At 48.7% G+C, this 24,583-nt stretch overlaps 2 protein-coding genes across 2 annotated transcripts; one reads left to right on the forward strand and one right to left on the reverse strand.

The window, feature by feature from the left end:
* Positions 1-258: 258 nt before the first annotated feature.
* Positions 259-5,751, reverse strand: LOC115177701 (BRCA1-associated ATM activator 1-like). Its single transcript, XM_029738652.1, has 3 exons — positions 5,618-5,751; positions 2,362-2,503; positions 259-437 (listed from the first exon to the last, which is right to left on the reverse strand). The coding sequence occupies exons 1-3, from the start codon at positions 5,678-5,680 to the stop codon at positions 274-276; spliced, it is 369 nt and encodes a 122-aa protein (XP_029594512.1). The 5' UTR covers positions 5,681-5,751; the 3' UTR covers positions 259-273.
* LOC115177639 (eukaryotic translation initiation factor 3 subunit B) lies at positions 5,017-23,559 on the forward strand. The gene is made up of 18 exons (XM_029738575.1): positions 5,017-5,229; positions 6,110-6,311; positions 8,074-8,193; positions 8,722-8,779; positions 8,889-9,017; positions 9,232-9,389; positions 10,547-10,678; positions 12,094-12,160; positions 13,300-13,346; positions 17,069-17,279; positions 19,003-19,096; positions 19,530-19,655; positions 20,025-20,103; positions 20,373-20,511; positions 21,724-21,849; positions 22,370-22,556; positions 22,725-22,834; positions 22,933-23,559. The coding sequence occupies exons 1-17, from the start codon at positions 5,130-5,132 to the stop codon at positions 22,820-22,822; spliced, it is 2,073 nt and encodes a 690-aa protein (XP_029594435.1). The 5' UTR covers positions 5,017-5,129; the 3' UTR covers positions 22,823-22,834; positions 22,933-23,559.
* The last annotated feature ends 1,024 nt before the right edge of the window (positions 23,560-24,583 follow it).

Here is a 24,583-nt window from a genome sequence, read left to right on the forward strand (position 1 = left end):
TGTGTGAAAGGTAGTTGTTGTGAATTTGTTTTATTACTTGTTAGATATTACTGGACTGTCGGAACTAGAAGCACAAGCATTTCGCTACACTCGCATTAACATCTGCTAACCATGTGTATGTGACCAATAACATCTGCTAACCATGTGTATGTGACCAATAACATCTGCTAACCATGTGTATGTGACCAATCCAATTTGATTTGATTTGTGTGCATTTCCTTCTACCCATGCAATACTACCTGGATGGATTGAATATATCTATCAGTCAGTCAGTCAGTTCACCTGCAGCAGGTTGAAGCCGTGTTGGCTGGCCGCCAGCAGGCCGGAAAGCTTGAGGCTGAAGGAAAGCATGCTGGGATGTGTAGTTTTATCCAGACACACAGTGGATATGTAGTCCACCAGACAGGGGCAGGACTCCAGCAGGGTCAGGCCATGGTCTGGAAAACATCACCACAGGTGTTATTAGGTAGTATCATTGTCTGTGTCCCAAATGGAAACCTATTCCCACAGTGCACTGCAGTGCCATAATGCCTGGTCAAAAGTTCCCTATGTAGGGAATAGCAGGGCGGCATTTGTGTAGGTCATGATCGCTTAGAGCTGCTATGGCCAATATCCAGAAAGAGCTGGTGTGGCCAATATCCAGGAAGAGCCGCTATGGCCAATATCCAGGAAGAGCTGCTATGGCCAATATCCAGGAAGAGCTGCTATGGCCAATATCCAGGAAGAGCTGCTATGGCCAATATCCAGAAAGAGCTGGTGTGGCCAATATCCAGGAAGAGCTGCTATGGCCAATATCCAGGAAGAGCTGCTATGGCCAATATCCAGGAAGAGCTGCTATGGCCAATATCCAGGAAGAGCTGCTATGGCCAATATCCAGGAAGAGCTGGTGTGGCCTGCTTGGCTCAAACTTTTATTCCTGCCCAACGGTACTGTAACACATTGTCAAATAAACAAAGGTTATAAACCTATCACAATGCCAGTATTCAGTAACGTATCAGTAGTCTCTCATCCTCGCTGTGTGTGCAAGAGATTATAGGAAGTCTCTCCTCCTTATTCTTGCTGGTGAGACCTTTCTCTCTGTGTGTCTCACCCTCCTTGGTGAGACCTTTCTCTGTGTGTCTCCTCACCCTCCTTGGTGAGACCTTTCTCTGTGTGTGTGTCCTCACCCTCCTTGGTGAGACCTTTCTCTCTCTGTCTCCTCACCCTCCATGGTGAGACTTTTCTCTGTGTGTGTCTCCTCACCCTCCTTGGTGAGACCTTTCTCTGTGTGTGTGTCCTCACCCTCCTTGGTGAGACCTTTCCCTGTGTGTGTCTCCTCACCCTCCTTGGTGAGACCTTTCCCTGTGTGTGTGTGTCCTCACCCTCCTTGGTGAGACCTTTCTCTGTGTGTGTGTCCTCACCCTCCTTGGTGAGACCTTTCTCTGTGTGTGTGTGTCCTCACCCTCCTTGGTGAGACCTTTCTCTGTGTGTGTGTCCTCACCCTCCTTGGTGAGACCTTTCTCTGTGTGTGTGTCCTCACCCTCCTTGGTGAGACCTTTCTCTGTGTGTGTGTCCTCACCCTCCCTGGTGAGACATTTCTCTGTGTGTGTGTGTCCTCACCCTCCTTTGTGAGACCTTCCTTTGTGTGTGTGTGTCCTCACCCTCCTTGGTGAGACCTTTCTCTGTGTGTGTGTCCTCACCCTCGTTGGTGAGACCTTTCTCTGTGTGTGTGTCCTCACCCTCCTTGGTGAGACCTTTCTCTGTGTGTGTGTGTGTGTGTGTGTGTGTGTGTGTGTGTGTGTGTGTGTGTGTCCTCACCCTCCTTGGTGAGACCTTTCTCTGTGTGTGTGTCCTCACCCTCCTTGGTGAGACCTTTCTCTGTGTGTGTCTCCTCACCCTCCTTGGTGAGACCTTTCTCTCTGTGTGTGTGTCCTCACCCTCCTTGGTGAGACCTTTCTCTGTGTGTGTCTCCTCACCCTCCTTGGTGAGACCTTTCTCTGTGTGTGTCTCCTCACCCTCCTTGGTGAGACCTTTCTCTCTGTGTGTGTGTCCTCACCCTCCTTGGTGAGACCTTTCTCTGTGTGTGTCTCCTCACCCTCCTTGGTGAGACCTTTCTCTGTGTGTGTGTGTCCTCACCCTCCTTGGTGAGACCTTTCTCTGTGTGTGTGTCCTCACCCTCCTTGGTGAGACCTTTCTCTGTGTGTGTGTCCTCACCCTCCTTGGTGAGACCTTTCTCTCTCTGTGTGTGTGTCTCCTCACCCTCCTTGGTGAGACCTTTCTCTGTGTGTGTCTCCTCACCCTCCTTGATGAGACCTTTCTCGGTGTGTGTCTCCTCACCCTCCATGGTGAGACCTTTCTCTCTGTGTGTGTGTGTCTCCTCACCCTCCTTGGTGAGACCAGTGAACCAGTCCAGCAGTTTCTCGAGGCTGGTGTCATCTGGTAGGGACTGTGTGGGGTCCGCTAGTACAGCGCACACCCGTGGCAACAACACCAGGCACTCACTGTCCATGCTGCTTATAGATGTCTATGGGGGGGAAATATTCCTTTAGTTAGACAGATAGTCGCTCACTAGCTCTGGTCCAGGGCGTTTAGGAAGCGTTCATCGAGTCTAATAGTAAAGCACACTACCGCCCTGGACCAGAGCTAGCTTGCTAGCTTGGTAAAGTATGAAACTTTATGGCAACCAGGGGCGGAAATCCCGGGGGGGACGGGGGGGACACGACCCCCCCATCCTGGGAAAAATATGATTTGCCCCCCCCCAATATATCACTGAAACATAACTATGTAATTTAAATAATATTAATAATAATACGCAATGAAAGCAATTGTGCTGATTATAGACACTTAATAGCGCGTTTTTAAGTTTCAAAAGATTGCAACACCCCCACCCTTTGCCTCACAATGGTTTGATCCACTGCCAGTTCCTTAGCTTGCTAGGTAACTGACGTGAGGTTAATCAAATCAAATCAAATCAAATCAAATTTATTTATATAGCCCTTCGTACATCAGCTGAAATCTCAAAGTGCTGTACAGAAACCCAGCCTAAAACCCCAAACAGCAAGCAATGCATGTGAAAGAAGCACGGTGGCTGGGAAAAACTCCCTAGGAAAAACTCCTGAGAAAGGCCAAAAACCTAGGAAGAAACCTAGAGAGGAACCAGGCTATGAGGGGTGGCCAGTCCTCTTCTGGCTGTGCCGGGTGGATATTATAACAGAACATGGTCAAGATGTTAAAATGTTCGTAAATGACCAGCATGGTCAAATAATAATAATCATAGTAATTGTCGAGGGTGCAACAAGCACGTCCGGTGAACAGGTCAGGGTTCCGTAGCCGCAGGCAGAACAGTTGAAACTGGAGCAGCAGCATGGCCAGGTGGACTGGGGACAGCAAGGAGTTAATCCAGTCAATCGCGCACACACACTAGCTGAATATGCAGAGCTAGCGTGCAAATATGAACTATTAAGCTAGCTAGTACCTATTCCATTTATGTGGCGTCGTCAAAGATGGAATCAGCATGCAGATGATGTAAGTTAGTGCTTCAAAGTCCCTGTAATAAGGTTAGCGATAAACTGAAATACAAACTGAACAGAACTACACTCTCTTCTACCATTGTCTTAAATATATTTAATGGTCTCGTTGCAAAAGCTAAATTGTCGCAAGTGAACTTTTATTTATTTATTTTATTTCACCTTTATTTAACCCGGGTAGCAAAGATTATCGCAAACACCACTGAAACTGTATTGGTGCTCGCTAGCTTTGCAAATTCAGCTGTTGTTGGAAGCCAGCCAATATGAAACAAACTATTAAAATTACAAAAGGTTGCAGCATATGTTGTGTAAATGGTGAACTCATACAGCTGTCAACTCTTGTCATTTTAATCCGTTTCACATTTGCTAGCTACCTTTTAGATCGAAGCCCAAATAGAATGATTGAAGATGATAGAAGCCCATCTCCTACTGTAAATAACCTACACACTGTGTGTGTTTGTAGCCAGCCAGCCAGGTAGAAAAATGGCAGAAAAATAAAAGACGGACATCAGAGTATTTTTCAATACACCAAAACGCAAAGTAAGAACCCTAGTAGCCTAATATCCAAAGACTAGTTGATAAAATGTTCATAAGAAAGAAATTCAATTCTAATGGAAATGTTTCACAATGATGTCATTAGGCAGAGCAGGCAACAGATGGCACACAGACAGCAGAGTTGGGGACAGATATGCAGGGACAGACTGGCAGAGACAGGGAGTCTCAGGTAAGTTTGTTGAGTCTTTGTTTGGTAACATTATGAAAGGTTCTCACATTTTTTTTACTTGTAAAATAGGAACATAATTGGAAAATGCCATGGATACCCCCACTCTCAACTTAAACTGGTGACTGAACTAAGATTTGTTAAAGGCAATGGTATTGCTGTTGTGATTAGTTGTGTAGTTTTGGGTACCGGTAGTTAGGAGGACGGCAAACACCTTATTTCTTTGGTTCCTCAATATACATTTACCATATTACAATGTAGGCTATGTGTTACAGCACTACTTTTGGTGTCCCCCTCAGGAATTGCTCTTGAGAAAATTTCATGTAATTGTCCCCTCCAAAGTTGATATCAGATTTTCGCCCCTGATGGCAACACGTTCGTTAGCAAGCTAACCAAGTCAGCAACACAAACAACTAAGTTGAATGACAAATGCATGCTAACTGCAGTACCTAGGTATATGTTGTTATCTGAGAAGCAAATAAGGGACAGATTCATGGAGCTTGATAGCTAGCAATCGCCTGAAAAGTATGTCGGGGGACTGAAACCGTGTTTCGTTTTACCGGCGCTTCATGGATTCCCTCACTACGGAAAGGAAGAAGGACAATTCAAGGTGTGCATAAAATCGATAAAATGAACAGCAACTGCGCATTTTCTCCGATCTCATACAATGTGGTAAACTGAATGGAAAAGGTATTGCATCGCACTGCAGCCCATCTACACACTACGTGTCTAGTGCTTATCGCGAGTCGAAACCGGGAGTTAACTCCTCTTCGACGTTTCCCGCAAGTCGTCCATTTTCACGTAATCGCACATGGTGGTACACCAGCGGCTAACCGATAGCCTTGTACAAATCTACATTTCCACCCATTTAGCGCAGACTAACACACTCCCAAGCCTGTTAAATGCACGACACGGAGGATATGCCGGCTGATGTCGACTTCGACGAGGAGGAACCTTCGTTCAGTGACCCAGAAGACTTCGAAGATGATGTCGACGACGAGGGTGAGAAAATGCAGGAAAGATGCCGGCTTTTTTTTGCGGCCTGGAGACCTAGTTGGGTTCGCTAACCTCGCTGTTTTAGTGTATGTAGTTAGCTACAAGGCTATCGTTGCAATACATGACATGTACACCAAATGTGTAGAAATAATTGTTAAAATATTTATCTTTTTTTTTTGAAGGGTCAACGTAAAGATCAGCTAATGATCACTTTTGATAACGTTCGTAAAGTGATCATGTTAGCCAGCTACAGTAGCTGTTAAAGCTAACAGTGGGTTCATTCATACCTCGTCCATACAAATGGCGTGCCAAAGAAGAACCATTTACTACGCCTGTGACATTTTACGCATTTGTTTGTTAGCGATGTTCTTATTGTAAACGATCTGTAACAAACCTTAGCATCACTGTTTTGTTTCCAGTTGTTAGCTGAAGCGGGACATGGTGACTCCCCCGCCATCAGTGCATTACTTAGCTAACTAACGTAACTACCAGCTGTCAGATAATAGTGAATGCGGATGTTTTATAAACTATAGCATAGCCCAAACTACACCCTCACAACCTTTACCCAAGTTTCATTTTCAGCAGGTGTGGCAAAAATGGTAAATTCACTTTCTGGGGGACAACAGAGCTAACTTTAGGTGACATTGTCTCCAGTTAATTGGTAAAACATGTAAAAATGTATACACACATGAGTCGCTTTAGATTAAAAAGTATATGCTAAATGGCATTATTATTACATGGGGCCCATCTTTGTCTATACACAATCAATGGTATGGAAAACCCTGGTTTGATAAACTACCTCACCAAATAACATTATCTTTACCCGCTCCCCCCCGCATCCCCCCCCATCCATCCCTCCCCCCCCATCCATCCCTCCCCCCTGTAGAGTTGCTGGGTGACCTGCTGCGGGAGAAGCCTCAGGAGGCAGACGGGATAGACTCTGTGGTTGTCGTGGACAATGTGCCCCAGGTCGGCCCCGAGCGCCTGGAGAAACTGAAGAACGTCATCCACAAGATATTCTCCAAGTTCGGCAAGATCACCAACGAGTTCTACCCGACGGTAGACGGACCTGAAGGACTCACTAAGGGGTGAGCAGTAGGGTAAAGGGAGGCTGTGGCAGGGTGCAGGGAGGCTGTGGCAGGGTGCAGGGAGGCTGTGGCAGGGTGCAGGGAGGCTGTGGCAGGGTGCAGGGAGGCTGTGGCAGGGAGGCTGTGGCAGGGTAAAGGGAGGCTGTGGCAGGGTGCAGGGAGGCTGTGGCAAGGTAAAGGGAGGCTGTGGCAGGGTAAAGGGAGGCTGTGGCAGGGTGCAGGGAGGCTGTGGCAGGGTGCAGGGAGGCTGTGGCAGGGTGCAGGGAGGCTGTGGCAGGGTGCAGGGAGGCTGTGGCAGGGTGCAGGGAGGCTGTGGCAGGGTGCAGGGAGGCTGTGCAGGGTGCAGGGAGGCTGTGGCAGGGTAAAGGGAGGCTGTGGCAGGGTGCAGGGAGGCTGTGGCAGGGTGCAGGGAGGCTGTGGCAGGGTGCAGGGAGGCTGTGGCAGGGTGCAGGGAGGCTGTGGCAGGGTAAAGGGAGGCTGTGGCAGGGTGCAGGGAGGCTGTGGCAGGGTGCAGGGAGGCTGTGGCAGGGTGCAGGGAGGCTGTGGCAGGGTAAAGGGAGGCTGTGGCAGGGTAAAGGGAGGCTGTGGCAGGGTAAAGGGAGGCTGTGGCAGGGTGCAGGGAGCTGTGGCAGGGTGCAGGGAGGCTGTGGCAGGGTGCAGGGAGGCTGTGGCAGGTGCAGGGAGGCTGTGGCAGGGTAAAGGGAGGCTGTGGCAGGGTAAAGGAGGCTGTGGCAGGGTGCAGGGAGGCTGTGGCAGGGTGCAGGGAGGCTGTGGCAGGGTAAGGGACGGCTGTGGCAGGGTGCAGGGAGGCTTGTGGCAGGGTGCAGGGAGGCTGTGGCAGGGTGCAGGGAGGCTGTGGCAGGGTGCAGGGAGGCTGGCAGGGTGCAGGGAGGCTGTGGCAGGGTGCAGGGAGGCTGTGGCAGGGTGCAGGGAGGCTGTGGCAGGGTGCAGGGAGGCTGTGGCAGGGTGCAGGGAGGCTGTGGCAGGGTGCAGGGAGGCTGTGGCAGGGTGCAGGGAGGCTGTGGCAGGGTGCAGGGAGGCTGTGGCAGGGTAAAGGGAGGCTGTGGCAGGGAGGCTGTGGCAGGGTGCAGGGAGGCTGTGGCAGGGTGCAGGGAGGCTGTGGCAGGGTAAAGGGAGGCTGTGGCAGGGTGCAGGGAGGCTGTGGCAGGGTGCAGGGAGGCTGTGGCAGGGTGCAGGGAGGCTGTGGCAGGGTGCAGGGAGGCTGTGGCAGGGTAAAGGGAGGCTGTGGCAGGGTGCAGGGAGGCTGTGGCAGGGTGCAGGGAGGCTGTGGCAGGGTGCAGGGAGGCTGTGGCAGGGTGCAGGGAGGCTGTGGCAGGGTGCAGGGAGGCTGTGGCAGGGTGCAGGGAGGCTGTGGCAGGGTGCAGGGAGGCTGTGGCAGGGTAAAGGGAGGCTGTGGCAGGGTAAAGGGTTGTCACAATACTAAGTATTAAGGAAGGAAAGAACATGAAACAGACTGTCTTCCTCAAGAAATTCAGTCTTAATGTTGGGAAAAACAGCTGTATGTTGTCAACCACAGTCACGTTTGTTTATTTTCCAAACTATAGCACAATATTTTACACAAAGTAGGTTTTTAAAGGACCAAAGAGCTTAGTCTTTGTTTTATTGTTTGCCAAGGAAATCTGGTATGTTAGTATAACAGTACTGGTATCATGGCAACACTGTTATGGTGTAGGGTGAGTAGTAGAGTTTTACCTACTCAGACCTATAGTTAGTTAACCTGTAGTTAATATTGTCTCTGTAGGTACATCTTCCTGGAGTATGGAGCTCCCACTCAGGCTCTGGAGGCAGTGAAGAACGCTGACGGTTACAAGCTGGACAAGCAGCACACCTTCAGAGTCAATGTGTTCACCGACTTCGACAAGTAAGAATACACTACACACAAACACATGGGTCCAGGGCATCATTCCAGCTGTTATATGGGGTGTCCAGGGCACCATTCCAGCTGTTATATGGGGTGTCCAGGGCACCATTCCAGCTGTTATATGGGGTGTCCAGGGCACCATTCCAGCTGTTATATGGGGTGTCCAGGGCATCATTCCAGCTGTTATATGGGGTGTCCAGGGCACCATTCCAGCTGTTATATGGGGTGTCCAGGGCATCATTCCAGCTGTTATATGGGGTGTCCAGGGCACCATTCCAGCTGTTATATGGGGTGTCCAGGGCACCATTCCAGCTGTTATATGGGGTGTCCAGGGCACCATTCCAGCTGTTATATGGGGTGTCCAGGGCACCATTCCAGCTGTTATATGGGGTGTCCAGGGCATCATTCCAGCTGTTATATGGGGTGTCCAGGGCATCATTCCAGCACGGCAGAAACACAGCAGAAATGTTTGACATAGATATACATGATATAGAACTGTCTGCTGTAGATTGTGATGTTGTGTTCCAGGTACATGAGCATCAGTGATGAGTGGGAGACTCCTGAGAAGCAGCCCTTCAAGGACTTTGTGAGTGTTACACACTGTCACTTCAACCACACATTCAGAGAATACCCACCCGGGGTTGTGGAGGGGGGGAAAGTCATTACTAACGGTCACTTCCTGTTTGTGTTGCCAGGGTAACATGCGTCACTGGATGGAGGACCCTGACTGTCGTGACCAGTACAGCGTCATCTACGAATCAGGAGAGAGGACCGCCATCTTCAACAACGACGCCAAGGATCCAATCGTCTCCGAGGAGAGGGCGGTGAGTCAACCAATCACGACAGAGCAGTGAGATGATGGTTCAACCAATCAGATTTTTTTGTTGTTGCAATGACCATTCTACATCTACAGAAATACTTTTGATGGCTTTGATGCTTAAAAAGTAGAAGGGTTGATTGTGTAAATCAAAATGTCTGCCATGGTGTATTTTGATTGATTCTGAGGTTGTGTGTTCTGACTGTGTTGTTTCCCTGCAGCGCTGGACAGAGACGTATGTGCGCTGGTCTCCCAAGGGAACCTACCTGGCCACGTTCCACCAGCGAGGCATTGCATTGTGGGGCGGAGAGAAGTTCAAGCAGATCCAACGTTTCAGCCACCAGGGAGTGTCTCTGATCGACTTCTCCCCCTGCGAGAGGTAACCAATCACTAATGAATAATCAATGCCTGTCTATATCACATCTATGAAGCTACATTAAGTTGTTATAATGCTTAATTCCCTGATGGAAACTGAGGACCCTCAGGCCATAATGTAACTATGTAGTTTTATTAAGCCTTTTAAGGTGTTATAACGCTTCATAGGTATGTTGCCGTGACGTTCAGTCCCGATGGACACTGTGGACACCCCATGCCCTAGTGTAGCTCTGTCAACGGTATGAAGCCATGTGAGGCTACATAATGGGGTTATAATGCTTGGTAGGTACAGGTAACTGCCAGAATAAAGGAAACCCCAACATAAAGTATCTCAGTTGGACCACCACTCTATTGGAGGGATGTGTCACGCTGGCATAAGGGAGCGGGAGACAGGCGCAGGAATGCGTAATGTTCTTTTTTTTCTTTACCAAAAATGACAGCGTGCCGTGTACCGGGACAAAGACCAAACAAACACGTATACAACACACGGTTGAAACCCCAAAACAAAAGAGCGAGGATTACCTCGAATAAATAACACAAGCACACAATGATTAAGACACGGGACGAGACCCGTAATCATCTGCACAATGCAAAGTCCAAAACACACAGCACAGTTACTCACACGCACCAACGGACATTGTAACAATAAATCGACAGGACAATGGTAAACCGAGGACACACTTATATAATCACTGGGAATAGGGGCCAGGTGTGGATAATGAAAGTTCCGGAGGGATCCGTGACAGTGTGAAACCATTCTTCCACGATAAAGTCCTTAATTTGGTGTTGTGTTGAAAAACACTGTCTCAGGCACCGCTCCAGAATCTCCCAGAAGTGTTAAATTTACTAAGACTCACACACCCTTTAAAACCCCTATGCTCCTTTGAGAGCCCTCTTTCAGTCTCTTCTAGCCATGGTAGCCCAGATAATGGTCAACTGGGCATGTTTATACATGACCCTAAGCATGATGGGATGTTAATTGCTTAATTACCTCAGGAACCACACCTGTGTGGAAGCACCTGCTTTCAACATACTTTGTATCCCTCGTTGACTCAAATGTCTCCTTTTATTTTGGCAGTTAGCCTAGTGTGGTTATAACCTGTCTATGTCAGCTGTATGAATCCGTATGAAGCTACATAAAGGTGTTATAATGCTTGGTAGGTACGTGGTGACGTTCAGTCCCCTGATGGACACTAAGGAAGACCCCCAGGCCATCATCATCTGGGACATTCTGACTGGCCAGAAAAAGAGAGGCTTCCACTGTGAGAGCTCCGCCCACTGGCCTATCTTCAAGTAAGGACTGACTACCCACCTGTCTGTTTTCATGTCTCTGTTCCTGTCTCTACATCTTCAAGTAAGGACTTACTACCCACCTGTCTGTTTTCATGTCTCGGTTCCTGTCTCTACATCTTCTAGTAAGGACTGACTACCCACCTGTCTGTTTTCATGTCTCTGTTCCTGTCTCTACATCTTCTAGTAAGGACTGACTACCCACCTGTCTGTTTTCATGTCTCTGTTCCTGTCTCTACATCTTCTAGTAAGGACTGACTACCCACCTGTCTGTTTTCATGTCTCTGTTCCTGTCTCTACATCTTCTAGTAAGGACTGACTACCCACCTGTCTGTTTTCATGTCTCTGTCCTGTCTCTACATCTTCTAGTAAGGACTGACTACCCACCTGTCTGTTTTCCTGTCTCTGTTCCTGTCTCTACATCTTCTAGTAAGGACTGACTACCCACCTGTCTGTTTTCATGTCTCTGTTCCTGTCTCTACATCATCTAGTAAGGACTGACTACCCACCTGTCTGTTTTCATGTCTCTGTTCCTGTCTCTACATCTTCTAGTAAGGACTGACTACCCACCTGTCTGTTTTCATGTCTCTGTTCCTGTCTCTACATCTTCTAGTAAGGACTGACTACCCACCTGTCTGTTTTCATGTCTCTGTTCCTGTCTCTACATCTTCTAGTAAGGACTGACTACCCACCTGTCTGTTTTCATGTCTCTGTTCCTGTCTCTACATCTTCTAGTAAGGACTGACTACCCACCTGTCTGTTTTCATGTCTCTGTCCTGTCTCTACATCTTCTAGTAAGGACTGACTACCCACCTGTCTGTTTTCATGTCTCTGTCCTGTTCCTGTCTTTATATCTTCAAGTAGCCAAGAACTGTAGCAGAACTTGTTTCTCTCGCGTTCTGTCTTGGTTCTCTCCCTAACTGCAGCGGCCTGTCTTGGTTCTCTCCCTAACTGCAGCGGCCTGTCTTGGTTCTCTCCCTAACTGCAGCGGCCTGTCTTGGTTCTCTCCCTAACTGCAGCGGCCTGTCTTGGTTCTCTCCCTAACTGCAGCGGCCTGTCTTGGTTCTCTCCCTAACTGCAGCGGCCTGTCTTGGTTCTCTCCCTAACTGCAGCGGCCTGTCTTGGTTCTCTCCCTAACTGCAGCGGCCTGTCTTGGTTCTCTCCCTAACTGCAGCGGCCTGTCTTGGTTCTCTCCCTAACTGCAGCGGCCTGTCTTGGTTCTCTCCCTAACTGCAGCGGCCTGTCTTGGTTCTCTCCCTAACTGCAGCGGCCTGTCTTGGTTCTCTCCCTAACTGCAGCGGCCTGTCTTGGTTCTCTCCCTAACTGCAGCGGCCTGTCTTGGTTCTCTCCCTAACTGCAGCGGCCTGTCTTGGTTCTCTCCCTAACTGCAGCATTCTAACGTGTGTCTGTTTCTCCAGGTGGAGTCACGATGGGAAGTTCTTTGCCAGGATGACCCAGGACACACTGAGCATCTATGAGACTCCAGTAAGTCCCCACACTGAGCATCTATGGGACTCCAGTAAGTCCCCACACTGAGCATCTATGGGACTCCAGTAAGTCCCCACACTGAGCATCTATGGGACTCCAGTAAGTCCCCACACTGAGCATCTATGGGACTCCAGTAAGTCCCCACACTGAGCATCTATGGGACTCCAGTAAGTCCCCACACTGAGCATCTATGGGACTCCAGTAAGTCCCCACACTGAGCATCTATGGGACTCCAGTAAGTCCCCACACTGAGCATCTATGGGACTCCAGTAAGTCCCCACACTGAGCGTCTTTGGCCCCAGTAAGTCCCCACACTGAGCATCTGAGACTCCAGTAAGTCCCCACACTGAGCATCTGAGACTCCAGTAAGTCCCCACACTGAGCATCTGAGACTCCAGTAAGTCCCCACACTGAGCATCTGAGACTCCAGTAAGTCCCCACACTGAGCATCTGAGACTCCAGTAAGTCCCCACACTGAGCATCTGAGACTCCAGTAAGTCCCCACACTGAGCGTCTGAGACTCCAGTAAGTCCCCACACTGAGCGTCTATGACCCCAGTAAATCCCCACACTGAGCATCTATGGGACTCCAGCAAGTCCCCACACTGAGCGTCTATGACCCCAGCAAGTCCCCACACTGAGCATCTATGACCCCAGTAAGTCCCCACACTGAGCATCTATAACCCCAGTAAGTCCCCACACTGAGCATCTATAACCCCAGTAAGTCCCCACACTGAGCATCTATGGGACTCCAGTAAGTCCCCACACTGAGCGTCTATGACCCCAGTAAGTCCCCACACTGAGCATCTATGGGACTCCAGTAAGTCCCCACACTGAGCGTCTATGACCCCAGTAAGTCCCCACACTGAGCGTCTATGACCCCAGTAAGTCCCCACACTGAGCGTCTATGACCCCAGTAAGTCCCCACACTGAGCGTCTATGACCTCAGTAAGTCCCCACACTGAGCGTCTATGACCCCAGTAAGTCCCCACACTGAGCGTCTATGACCCCAGTAAGTCCCCACACTGAGCGTCTATGACCCCAGTAAGTTAGATTGATCAGTATTACTCTGAGTGTCTCTGTATCTATAACAGACTGGTGTGTTCATACTTAACAGCCTGTTTTCTCCTGTCGTAGTCCATGGGCCTGTTGGACAAGAAGAGTCTGAAGATCAGTGGTATCAAGTAAGTCACGTCTTTATCCTGGGGATGTTGACCCTTAATCAGTTAGTTCAATCTGTCATCAAGTGACCGGTCAGACAGCATACAGAGACTAGTTAGAGGAATACCACCGGTCAGACAGCATACAGAGACTAGTTACAGGAATACCACCTGTCAGACAGCAACACGAGACTAGTTAGAGGAATACCGCCTGTCAGACAGAGACTAGTTAGAGGAATACCGCCGGTCAGACAGCATACAGAGACTAGTTAGAGGAATACCACCTGTCAGACAGCATACAGAGACTAGTTAGAGGAATACCACCTGTCAGACAGCATACAGAGACTAGTTAGAGGAATACCGCCTGTCAGACAGCATACAGAGACTAGTTAGAGGAATACCACCTGTCAGACAGCATACAGAGACTAGTTAGAGGAATACCGCCTGTCAGACGGCATACAGAGACTAGTTAGAGGAATACCACCGGTCAGACGGCATACAGAGACTAGTTAGAGGAATACCGCCTGTCAGACGGCATACAGAGACTAGTTAGAGGAATACCACCTGTCAGACAGCATACAGAGACTAGTTAGAGGAATACCACCTGTCAGACGGCATACAGAGACTAGTTAGAGGAATACCGCCTGTCAGACGGCATACAGAGACTAGTTAGGGAATACCACCTGTCAGACAGAGACTAGTTAGAGGAATACCACCTGTCAGAAAGCATACAGAGACTAGTTAGAGGAATACCACCTGTCAGACGGCATACGGAGACTAGTTAGAGGAATACCACCTGTCAGACGGCATACAGAGACTAGTTAGAGGAATACCACCTGTCAGACAGCATACAGAGACTAGTTAGAGGAATACCACCTGTCAGACAGAGACTAGTTAGAGGAATACCGCCTGTCAGACAGCATACAGAGACTAGTTAGAGGAATACCACCTGTAAGACGGCATACAGAGACTAGTTAGAGGAATACCACCTGTCAGACAGCATACAGAGACTAGTTAGAGGAATACCACCTGTCAGACAGCATACAGAGACTAGTTAGAGGAATATCACCTGTCAGACAGCATACAGAGACTAGTTAGAGGAATACCACCTGTCAGACAGCATACAGAGACTAGTTAGAGGAATACCACCTGTCAGACAGCATACAGAGACTAGTTAGAGGAATACCACCTGTCAGACAGCATACAGAGACTAGTTAGAGGAATACCACCTGTCAGACAGAGACTAGTTAGAGGAATACCACCTGTCATACAGAGACTAGTTAGAGGAATACCACCTGTCAGACAGCATACAGAGACTAGTTAGAGGAATACCGCCTGTCAGACGGCATACAGAGACTAGTTAGAGGAATACCACCTGTCAGACAGCATACAGAGACTAGTTAGAGGAATACCACCTGTCAGACGGCATACAGAGACTAGTTAGAGGAATACCGCCTGTCAGACGGCATACAGAGACTAGTTAGGGAATACCACCTGTCAGACAGAGACTAGTTAGAGGAATACCACCTGTCAGAAAGCATACAGAGACTAGTTAGAGGAATACCACCTGTCAGACGGCATACAGAGACTAGTTAGAGGAATACCACCTGTCAGACGGCATACAGAGACTAGTTAGAGGAATACCACCTGTCAGACAGCATACAGAGACTAGTTAGAGGAATACCACCTGTCAGACAGAGACTAGTTAGAGGAATACCGCCTGTCAGACAGCATACAGAGACTAGTTAGAGGAATACCACCTGTCAGACGGCATACAGAGACTAGTTAGGGAATACCACCTGTCAGACAGAGACTAGTTAGAGGAATACCACCTGTCAGAAAGCATACAGAGACTAGTTAGAGGAATACCACCTGTCAGACGGCATACAGAGACTAGTTAGAGGAATACCACCTGTCAGACGGCATACAGAGACTAGTTAGAGGAATACCACCTGTCAGACAGCATACAGAGACTAGTTAGAGGAATACCACCTGTCAGACAGAGACTAGTTAGAGGAATACCGCCTGTCAGACAGCATACAGAGACTAGTTAGAGGAATACCACCTGTCAGACAGCATACAGAGACTAGTTAGAGGAATACCACCTGTCAGACAGAGACTAGTTAGAGGAATACCACCTGTCAGACAGCATACAGAGACTAGTTAGAGGAATACCACCTGTCAGACAGCATACAGAGACTAGTTAGAGGAATACCACCTGTCAGACAGCATACAGAGACTAGTTAGAGGAATACCACCTGTCAGACAGCATACAGAGACTAGTTAGAGGAATACCACCTGTCAGACAGCATACAGAGACTAGTTAGAGGAATACCACCTGTCAGACAGCATACAGAGACTAGTTAGAGGAATACCGCCTGTCAGACAGAGACTAGTTAGAGGAATACCACCTGTCAGACAGCATACAGAGACTAGTTAGAGGAATACCACCTGTCAGACAGAGACTAGTTAGAGGAATACCACCGGTCAGACAGCATACAGAGACTAGTTAGAGGAATACCACCGGTCAGACAGCATACAGAGACTAGTTAGAGGAATACCACCTGTCAGACAGAGACTAGTTAGAGGAATACCACCTGTCAGACAGAGACTAGTTAGAGGAATACCACCTGTCAGACAGAGACTAGTTAGAGGAATACCACCTGTCAGACAGAGACTAGTTAGAGGAATACCGCCTGTCAGACGGCATACAGAGACTAGTTAGAGGAATACCACCTGTCAGACAGCATACAGAGACTAGTTAGAGGAATACCACCTGTCAGACAGCATACAGAGACTAGTTAGAGGAATACCACCTGTCAGACAGCATACAGAGACTAGTTAGAGGAATACCACCTGTCAGACAGCATACAGAGACTAGTTAGAGGAATACCACCTGTCAGACAGCATACAGAGACTAGTTAGAGGAATACCACCTGTCAGACAGCCTACAGAGACTAGTTAGAGGAATACCACCTGTCAGACAGCATACAGAGACTAGTTAGAGGAATACCACCTGTCAGACAGCATACAGAGACTAGTTAGAGGAATACCACCTGTCATACAGAGACTAGTTAGAGGAATACCACCTGTCAGACAGAGACTAGTTAGAGGAATACCACCTGTAAGACGGCATACAGAGACTAGTTAGAGGAATACCACCGGTCAGACAGCATACAGAGACTAGTTAGAGGAATACCACCTGTCAGACAGCATACAGAGACTAGTTAGAGGAATACCACCTGTCAGACGACATACAGAGACTAGTTAGAGGAATACCGCCTGTCAGACAGCATACAGAGACTAGTTAGAGGAATACCACCTGTCACACAGCATACAGAGACTAGTTAGAGGAATACCACCTGTCAGACAGCATACAGAGACTAGTTAGAGGAGATGAACACCACCTGCCCCCAGGTGATGACATCATAGTGGTGTGTGTGTATTAATCCTCTCCTCTGCAGAGACCTCCTGGTCCCCAGGTGATGACATCATAGTGGTGTGTGTGTATTAATCCTCCCCTCCCCTCTGCAGGGACCTCCTGGTCCCCAGGTGATGACATCATAGTGGTGTGTGTGTGTGTGTATTAATGCTCTGCAGGGACTTCTCCTGGTCCCCAGGTGATGACATCATAGTGTTGTGTGTGTATTAATGCTCTCCTCTCCTCTGCAGGGACTTCTCCTGGTCCCCAGGTGATGACATCATAGTGGTGTGTGTGTGTATTAATGCTCTCCTCTCCTCTGCAGGGACTTCTCCTGGTCCCCAGGTGATAACATCATAGCGTTCTGGGTACCCGAGGACAAAGACATCCCAGCCAGAGTGACTCTGATGCAGCTTCCCTCCAGACAGGAGATCAGAGTCAGGAACCTCTTCAATGTGGTCGACTGTAAACTCCACTGGCAGAGACAGGGAGACTACCTCTGTGTCAAGGTGGACCGGACACCTAAAGGAACTCAGGTTAGTGAAGGGGGGAGGCGAAAAGAGGGAGGGTAAATGTGACTGCTTTGTTGTTAACCTCTCTCGGGTATGTGGGACGATTTCGTCCCACCTACGTAACAGCTACTAAAATTCCAGTGGCGCGATTTTTGAATCGTTAGAAATACTATTACTTCAATTTCTCAAACATATGACTATTTTACAGCTATTTAAAGACAAGAATCTCGTTAATCTAACCCCACTGTCCGATTTCAAAAAGGCTTTACAACGAAAGCAAAACATTAGATTATGTCAGCAGAGTGCCCAGCCAGAAAAAATCATACAGCCATTTTTCAAGCTAGCATATCATGTCACATAAACCCAAACCACAGCTAAATGCAGCACTAACCTTTTATGATCTTCATCAGATGACACACCTAGGACATTGTGTTATACAATACATGCATGTCTGTTCAATCAAGTTCATATTTATATCAAAAAACAGCTTTTTGCATTAGCATGTGACGTTCAGAAAAAGCATAACCCCCGCAAACTTCCGGAGAATTTACTAACAGTTTGCTAAATTACTCACGATAAACGTTCACAAAAAGCATAACAATTATTTTAAGAATTATAGATACATTACTCCTCTATGCACTCGATATGTCCGATTTTAAAATAGCTTTTCGGATGAAGCACATTTTGCAATAATCTAAGTACATAGCCCGGCATTACAGGGCTAGCTATTTAGATACCCACCCAGGTCAGCCTCCACCAAAATCACATTTCCTATAAGAAAAATGTTCTTACCTTGCTTGTTCTTCATCAGAATACACTGCCAGGACTTCTACTTCAATAACAAATGTTGGTTTGGTCCCAAATAATCCATCGTTATATCCAAACAGCGACGTTTTGTTCGTGAGTTCTAGAATGCTTCTTCACGGTCCTGCGCATGGCGCATTGGCGTGTCAAAAATGTCTAAATATTCCATTACCGTACTTCGAAGCATGTCAACCGCTGTTTAAAACCAATTTTTATGCCATTCAACTCGTAGATTAGTGATAATATTCCGACCGGGAGTATGCATTGAGCCTAAACAGCCGAATAAAATTTCTCCTCAGAAGCGACTCATGCACGCGCATCATTCAAAGGTCCTCGGAGCAGCCACTTACAAAAGGTGATAATGTGTTTCAGCCTGAGGCTCCCTCGTAAACCTTCAGTTATTTCCCGGGCTCTGAGAGCCTATTGGAGCCCTGGGAATTGTCACGTTACAGCTAAGATCCTTACTTTTCAATAAAAAGATGCAAGACGCACGACTCCTTGTCAGACAGGGTACTTCCTGCTTGAAACCTTGTCAGGTTTTTGCCTGCCATAGGAGTTCTGTTATACTCACAGACACCATTCAAACAGTTTTAGGAAATTCAGAGTGTTTTCTATCCAAACCTGAACAATAATATGCATATTCTAGCTTCTGAGTTGGTGTAGGAGGCAGTTAAAAATGGGAACATATTTTTTCCAAAATTCTCAATACTGCCCCCTAGCCCAGACAGGTTAAACCTCATTTACAAGTCTCCTCCTCTCTGTCCTCTCATCCTGTCACTCTCATGGTCCTCTCCTCCTCTCTGTCCTCTCCTCTATCTTTCCCTCTCTGTCCTCTCCTATCGTTCTCTCTCCTCTCTGTCCTCTCCTATCGTTCTCTCTCCTCTCTGTCCTCTCCTATCATTCTCTCTCCTCTCTGTCCTCTCCTATCGTTCTCTCCTATCAGGGTGTGGTGACCAACTTTGAGATCTTCAGGATGAGAGAGAAGCAGGTTCCTGTTGACGTGGTGGAGATGAAGGGAGACCCGGAATCTAAAACTGGTAACACACACCCCCACTCTGACAAGACGGACAGACACCCCCACTCTGACAAGACGGACAGACACCCCCCCACTCTGACGAGACGGACAGACACCCCCCCCACTCTGACGAGACGGACAGACACCCCCCCCCACTCTGACGAGACGGACAGACACCCCCCCACTCTGACGAGACGGACAGACGCCCCCCCCACTCTGACGAGACGGACAGACACCCCCCCCACTCTGACGAGACGGACAGACACCCCCCCCCCACTCTGACGAGACGGACAGACACCCCCCCCACTCTGACAAGACGGACAGACACCCCCCCACTCTGACAAGACGGACAGACAACCCCCCCACTGATAATGTGCAGTAACACCACCAGGTACAGTAACACCACCAGGTACAGTAACACCACCAGGTATAGTAACAGTGTTGTCGTCCCCTAGCGGAGAGCATCATAGCATTTGCGTGGGAGCCTAACGGCAGTAAGTTTGCCGTCCTGCACGGTGAATCTCCCAGAATCAACGCCTCGTTCTACCACGTCAAGAACAACGGGAAGATAGAACTCATCAGTAAGTACAATGTTTACCTGAAAATATCACACGCTGAAAGGAACCTTTAAAAACATTGACTCTGTAATGTCTAGAAGGATTGTTATTCCGTCTCTACTGTTGTCAGATGTCGTATTCAGTCCTTTGGCAAACAACACAGTCTGGTACTGTAACATAGCCAGCTTCCAGATTTACTGTAACATTCTCTCCTCGCTCCCTCTCTCTCCTCCCCTCCCCACGCTCTCCTCCCCTCTCTCTCTACGCCCCTCCCCACGCTCTCCTCCCCTCTCTCTCTCCTCCCCTCCCCCCCTCTCTCTCCTCCCCTCTCTCTCTCCTCCCCTCCCCACGCTCTCTCTCTCCTCTCTCCTCTCCCCTCTTCTCTCTCTCCAGAGATGTTTGACAAGCAGCAGGCCAACAGCATCTTCTGGAGTCCTCAGGGACAGTTCATGGTGCTGGCTGGACTCAGGAGGTACAAGACGTGTGTGTGTGTGAGAGAGAGAGAGAGCCCCTCCTGTGTTAACTCTGTCCTCTCCTCCAGTATGAACGGGGCCCTGTGTTAACCCTGTCCGCTCCTCCAGTATGAACGGGGCCCTGTGTTAACTCTGTCCTCTCCTCCAGTATGAACGGGGCCCTGTGTTAACCCTGTCCTCTCCTCCAGTATGAACGGGGCCCTGTGTTAACTCTGTCCTCTCCTCCAGTATGAACGGGGCCCTGTGTTAACCCTGTCCTCTCCTCCAGTATGAACGGGGCCCTGGCGTTTGTGGATACCTCTGACTGCACCATGATGAACATGGTTGAACACTACATGGCTTCTGATGTAGAGTGGGACCCTACAGGACGATACCTGGTCACCTCTGTGTCCTGGTGGAGTCACAAGGTACACCTCACACACACCTGACACACACACACAGACCTGACACACACACAGACCTGACACACACACAGACCTGACACACACACAGACCTGACACACACACAGACCTGACACACACACAGACCTGACACACACACAGACCTGACACACACACAGACCTGACACACACACAGACCCTGACACACACACAGACCTGACACACACACACACAGACCTGACACACACACACAGACCTGAACACACAACACCACACACAGACCTGACACACACACACACACAAACCTGACACAACACACCAGACCTGACACACACACACAGACCTGACACACACCACACAGACCTGACACACACACACCACAGACCTGACACACACACACACCACAGACCTGACACACACACACACACAGACCTGACACACACACACAGACCTGACACACACACACAGACCTGACACACACACACACACACAGACCTGACACACACACACACACACACAGACCTGACACACACACACACACACAGACCTGACACACACACACACCTGACACACACACACACAGACCTGACACACACACACACACAGACCTGACACACACACACAGACCTGACACACACACACACAGACCTGACACACACACACACAGACCTGACACACACGACACTGACACACCACACACGACCTGACACACACACACACACAGACCTGACACACACACACACACAGACCTGACACCACACACACACAGACCTGACACACACACACACACCTGACACACACACACACACCTGACACACACACACACAGACCTGACACACACACACACAGACCTGACACACACACACACACAGACCTGACACACACACACACACAGACCTGACACACACACACACACAGACCTGACACACACACACACACAGACCTGACACACACACACAGACCTGACACACACACACAGACCTGACACACACACACAGACCTGACACACACACAGACCTGACACACACAGGGAATAAATTCCTACTGTCATGTTTTTTAAAACGGAGGTTCAACAAAATGAAGGTTGTACCACAACACACAGACACACAACTTCAGAAAATCCCTTCTGTTGATCCTGTACTTTTGTTTCCTTTTGGTTTTGAGGTTGAAAAGAACATGTGTGTGAGTTTATCTGAGCCGTATCAAGTGGGTTCTTAAAGGGGTCGTCTCTCCATCAGGTGGACAATGCCTACTGGCTGTGGACCTTCCAGGGTCGTCTCCTCCAGAAGAACAACAAGGACCGCTTCTGTCAGCTACTCTGGAGACCTCGGCCTGCTACCCTTCTCACACAGGACACCATCAAGGTACGAACCCGTGGGTGTAGTGTGTGGTATGTTGGTGTAGTGTGGTGTGTGTGTGTGTGTGGGGGGGGTGTAGTGTGTGTGTGGTGGGTGTAGTGGGGGTGTGGTATGTTGGTGTGGTGTGTGTGTGTGTAGTGGGGGTGTGTGTGGCCCCAGTATTTTATAAAGGGTATTTACTCTGGTATCAAAGTTGTTTTAAACCAATAGAATCCAAAACCCGTTCAGTGTCTGGACAAGTAGTGACTCCTGTCTAAACCTCTGTGTGTTGAGAGTTTTGTGGTCATGCGTCTTGACTGTGTGTATGTATAACATGGGGTTAGCTGGGACCCTTGACAGTCTTGTTGCTACATATAACATGGGCTTAGCTGGGACCCTCGACAGTCTTGTTGCTATGTATAACATGGGCTTAGCTGGGACCCTTGACAGTCTTGTTGCTATGTATAACATGGGCTTAGCTGGGACCCTCGACAGTCTTGTTGCTATGTATAACATGTTTTCTTCTGCGTTTTGACACGTTCCCCAGGTGATCAAGAAGGACCTGAAGAAGTACTCTAAGATCTTTGAGCAGAAGGATCGTCTGAGCCAGTCGAAGGCCTCCAAGGAGCTGGTGGACAAGAGGAGGAGCATGATGGAGGACTACCGTACCTACCGAGAGGCTGCCCTGCTACAACACGATGAACAGAAAGCCGCCCGCCTGCAGCTCCGAGGAGGTACGTAGATAAACCCCCCTGACCGTCTGCACCTATGACGGCCCAGACACTTTCATCCAACTGCCTCACGCTACAGAAACGGGGAGGTAAGCTGTTGCCCCCCTGTGGGCCGTTGTGGCTTGGGACCAGGCTTACTAAGCCTGACCCCTGACCTCTCTCTGTCTCTAGGAGTGGACACTGATGAGCTGGACAGTAACACAGATGACTGGGAGGAGGAGACCATTGAGTTTTTTATCAACGAAGAAATCATTCCCCTCGGAGAGTAGTCCCCTACGCAGGTAACACCTACACACACTACCCACCCACACACACACACACTACCCACACACTACCTGGCTGTGGTTTTGACGGTCTCTCTCCCCCTCTTTCTCTCCAGGTCCATTTTTGCGTGGGGACTAGAGGGGGGGGGGGCGTTGCCTTGTCGACTGGAGGAGGGAAAACTACGCTGAGAATCTTGGGAGTTGCCAGAGTTCCACCATTCTCTCTTTGTGACATCATCAAAGTGTGCCTTGTGGTATAGCGACTACAGCAAGCTAGCAACTGAGGGAGGGAGGAAACCAACTTTTAAACTCTTTTTTTTCCCCCAACACCTTGGTCTTTTTCTGGCACTTTTTGAAATAGAACAGTACTCTGTCATTTTTTTTCTCCCTTTCTCATAATCTATCCTCGCTCGCTCACTTTATCCTTATCTTGACTACACCCCCCTTGCAGTCTTAACCGTCGTTACCGTGGCAACGTTCCCACCTTACCATAAAGAGACGGAGAGCGTTGCACCACCAACGGGAGGGATGAGAACAGGGTGTGTGACGTGGCAGAGTGTGTGTGAGGCTAGAGAGTGTGTTCTCCTGATGACCAAACGTTCAAGGCTGTGTAGTAGTAGTAGTACTGTGTTGAAGTGGCAGTATCCTCCTCCATTTAGACTACCTGATGTTGTTGTTGTCGTACTAGATCACAACTATCACATGATCATCTACGTCAATAAAGATAAACATCATACAGATCATTCACTGTGTCTGGTTTTGACATGTGCTTAAGGTTTTTTTTGTTCTGCATGTGTTGAAAGTGTTCTATATTTTCTTCATTTAGCCAGACGTTCTCATACCAGTGTGACGTAGTGCAGGCAGTGCATTCAACAGCGGTTTAGTGCATCGTACCGTTCATAACTGGTGTCCTGTCTTCACGGTGTCTTCTAATGGAACATGTGAGTTTTTAGTAGTCTGGTCCTTTACATAAAGCAGAGGTAGGTAGGTAGTCTGGTCCTTTACATAAAGCAGAGGTAGGTAGGTAGTCTGGTCCTTTACATAAAGCAGAGGTAGGTAGGTAGGTAGTCTGGTCCTTTACATAAAGCAGAGGTAGGTAGGTAGGTAGGTAGGTAGGTAGGTAGGTAGGTAGGTAGGTAGGTAGGTAGGTAGGTAGGTAGGTAGGTAGGTAGGTAGGTGGGTAGTCTGGTCCTTTACATAAAGCAGAGGTAGGTAGGTAGGTAGGTAGTCTGGTCCTTTACATAAAGCAGAGGTAGGTAGGTAGTCTGGTCCTTTTACATAAAGCAGAGGTAGGTAGGTAGGTAGTCTGGTCCTTTTACATAAAGCAGAGGTAGGTAGGTAGGTAGTCTGGTCCTTTACATAAAGCAGAGGTAGGTAGGTAGTCTGGTCCTTTACATAAAGCAGAGGTAGGTAGGTAGGTAGGTAGTCTGGTCCTTTACATAAAGCAGAGGTAGGTAGGTAGGTAGTCTGGTCCTTTACATAAAGCAGAGGTAGGTAGGTAGTCTGGTCCTTTACATAAAGCAGAGGTAGGTAGGTAGGTAGGTAGTCTGGTCCTTTACATAAAGCAGAGGTAGGTAGGTAGGTAGTCTGGTCCTTTTACATAAAGCAGAGGTAGGTAGGTAGGTAGGTAGGTAGGTAGTCTGGTCCTTTACATAAAGCAGAGGTAGGTAGGTAGTCTGGTCCTTTACATAAAGCAGAGGTAGGTAGGTAGGTAGGTAGGTAGGTAGGTAGTCTGGTCCTTTACATAAAGCAGAGGTAGGTAGGTAG

The sequence above is a fragment of the Salmo trutta genome, chromosome 38 (assembly GCF_901001165.1).
Source record: "Salmo trutta chromosome 38, fSalTru1.1, whole genome shotgun sequence".
Lineage (NCBI taxonomy): Eukaryota > Metazoa > Chordata > Actinopteri > Salmoniformes > Salmonidae > Salmo > Salmo trutta.

Bases quoted from the DNA above. Each gene is read 5' to 3' on its own strand.
- LOC115177701 (XM_029738652.1), bottom strand. From the start codon at position 5,680: ATGGCGGGGGAGTCACCATGTCCCGCTTCAGCTAACAACTGGAAACAA. The intron at 2,504-5,617 runs GTTTGTTACAGA...TCCCCCCCATAG, and splicing joins AACAAAACAGTGATGCTAAG to ACATCTATAAGCAGCATGGA. The intron at 438-2,361 runs GTGAGGAGACAC...GATGTTTTCCAG, and splicing joins CACTGGTCTCACCAAGGAGG to ACCATGGCCTGACCCTGCTG.
- LOC115177639 (XM_029738575.1), top strand. From the start codon at position 5,130: ATGCACGACACGGAGGATATGCCGGCTGATGTCGACTTCGACGAGGAG. The intron at 6,312-8,073 runs GTGAGCAGTAGG...TTGTCTCTGTAG, and splicing joins CCTGAAGGACTCACTAAGGG to GTACATCTTCCTGGAGTATG. The intron at 20,512-21,723 runs GTACACCTCACA...TCTCTCCATCAG, and splicing joins TGTCCTGGTGGAGTCACAAG to GTGGACAATGCCTACTGGCT.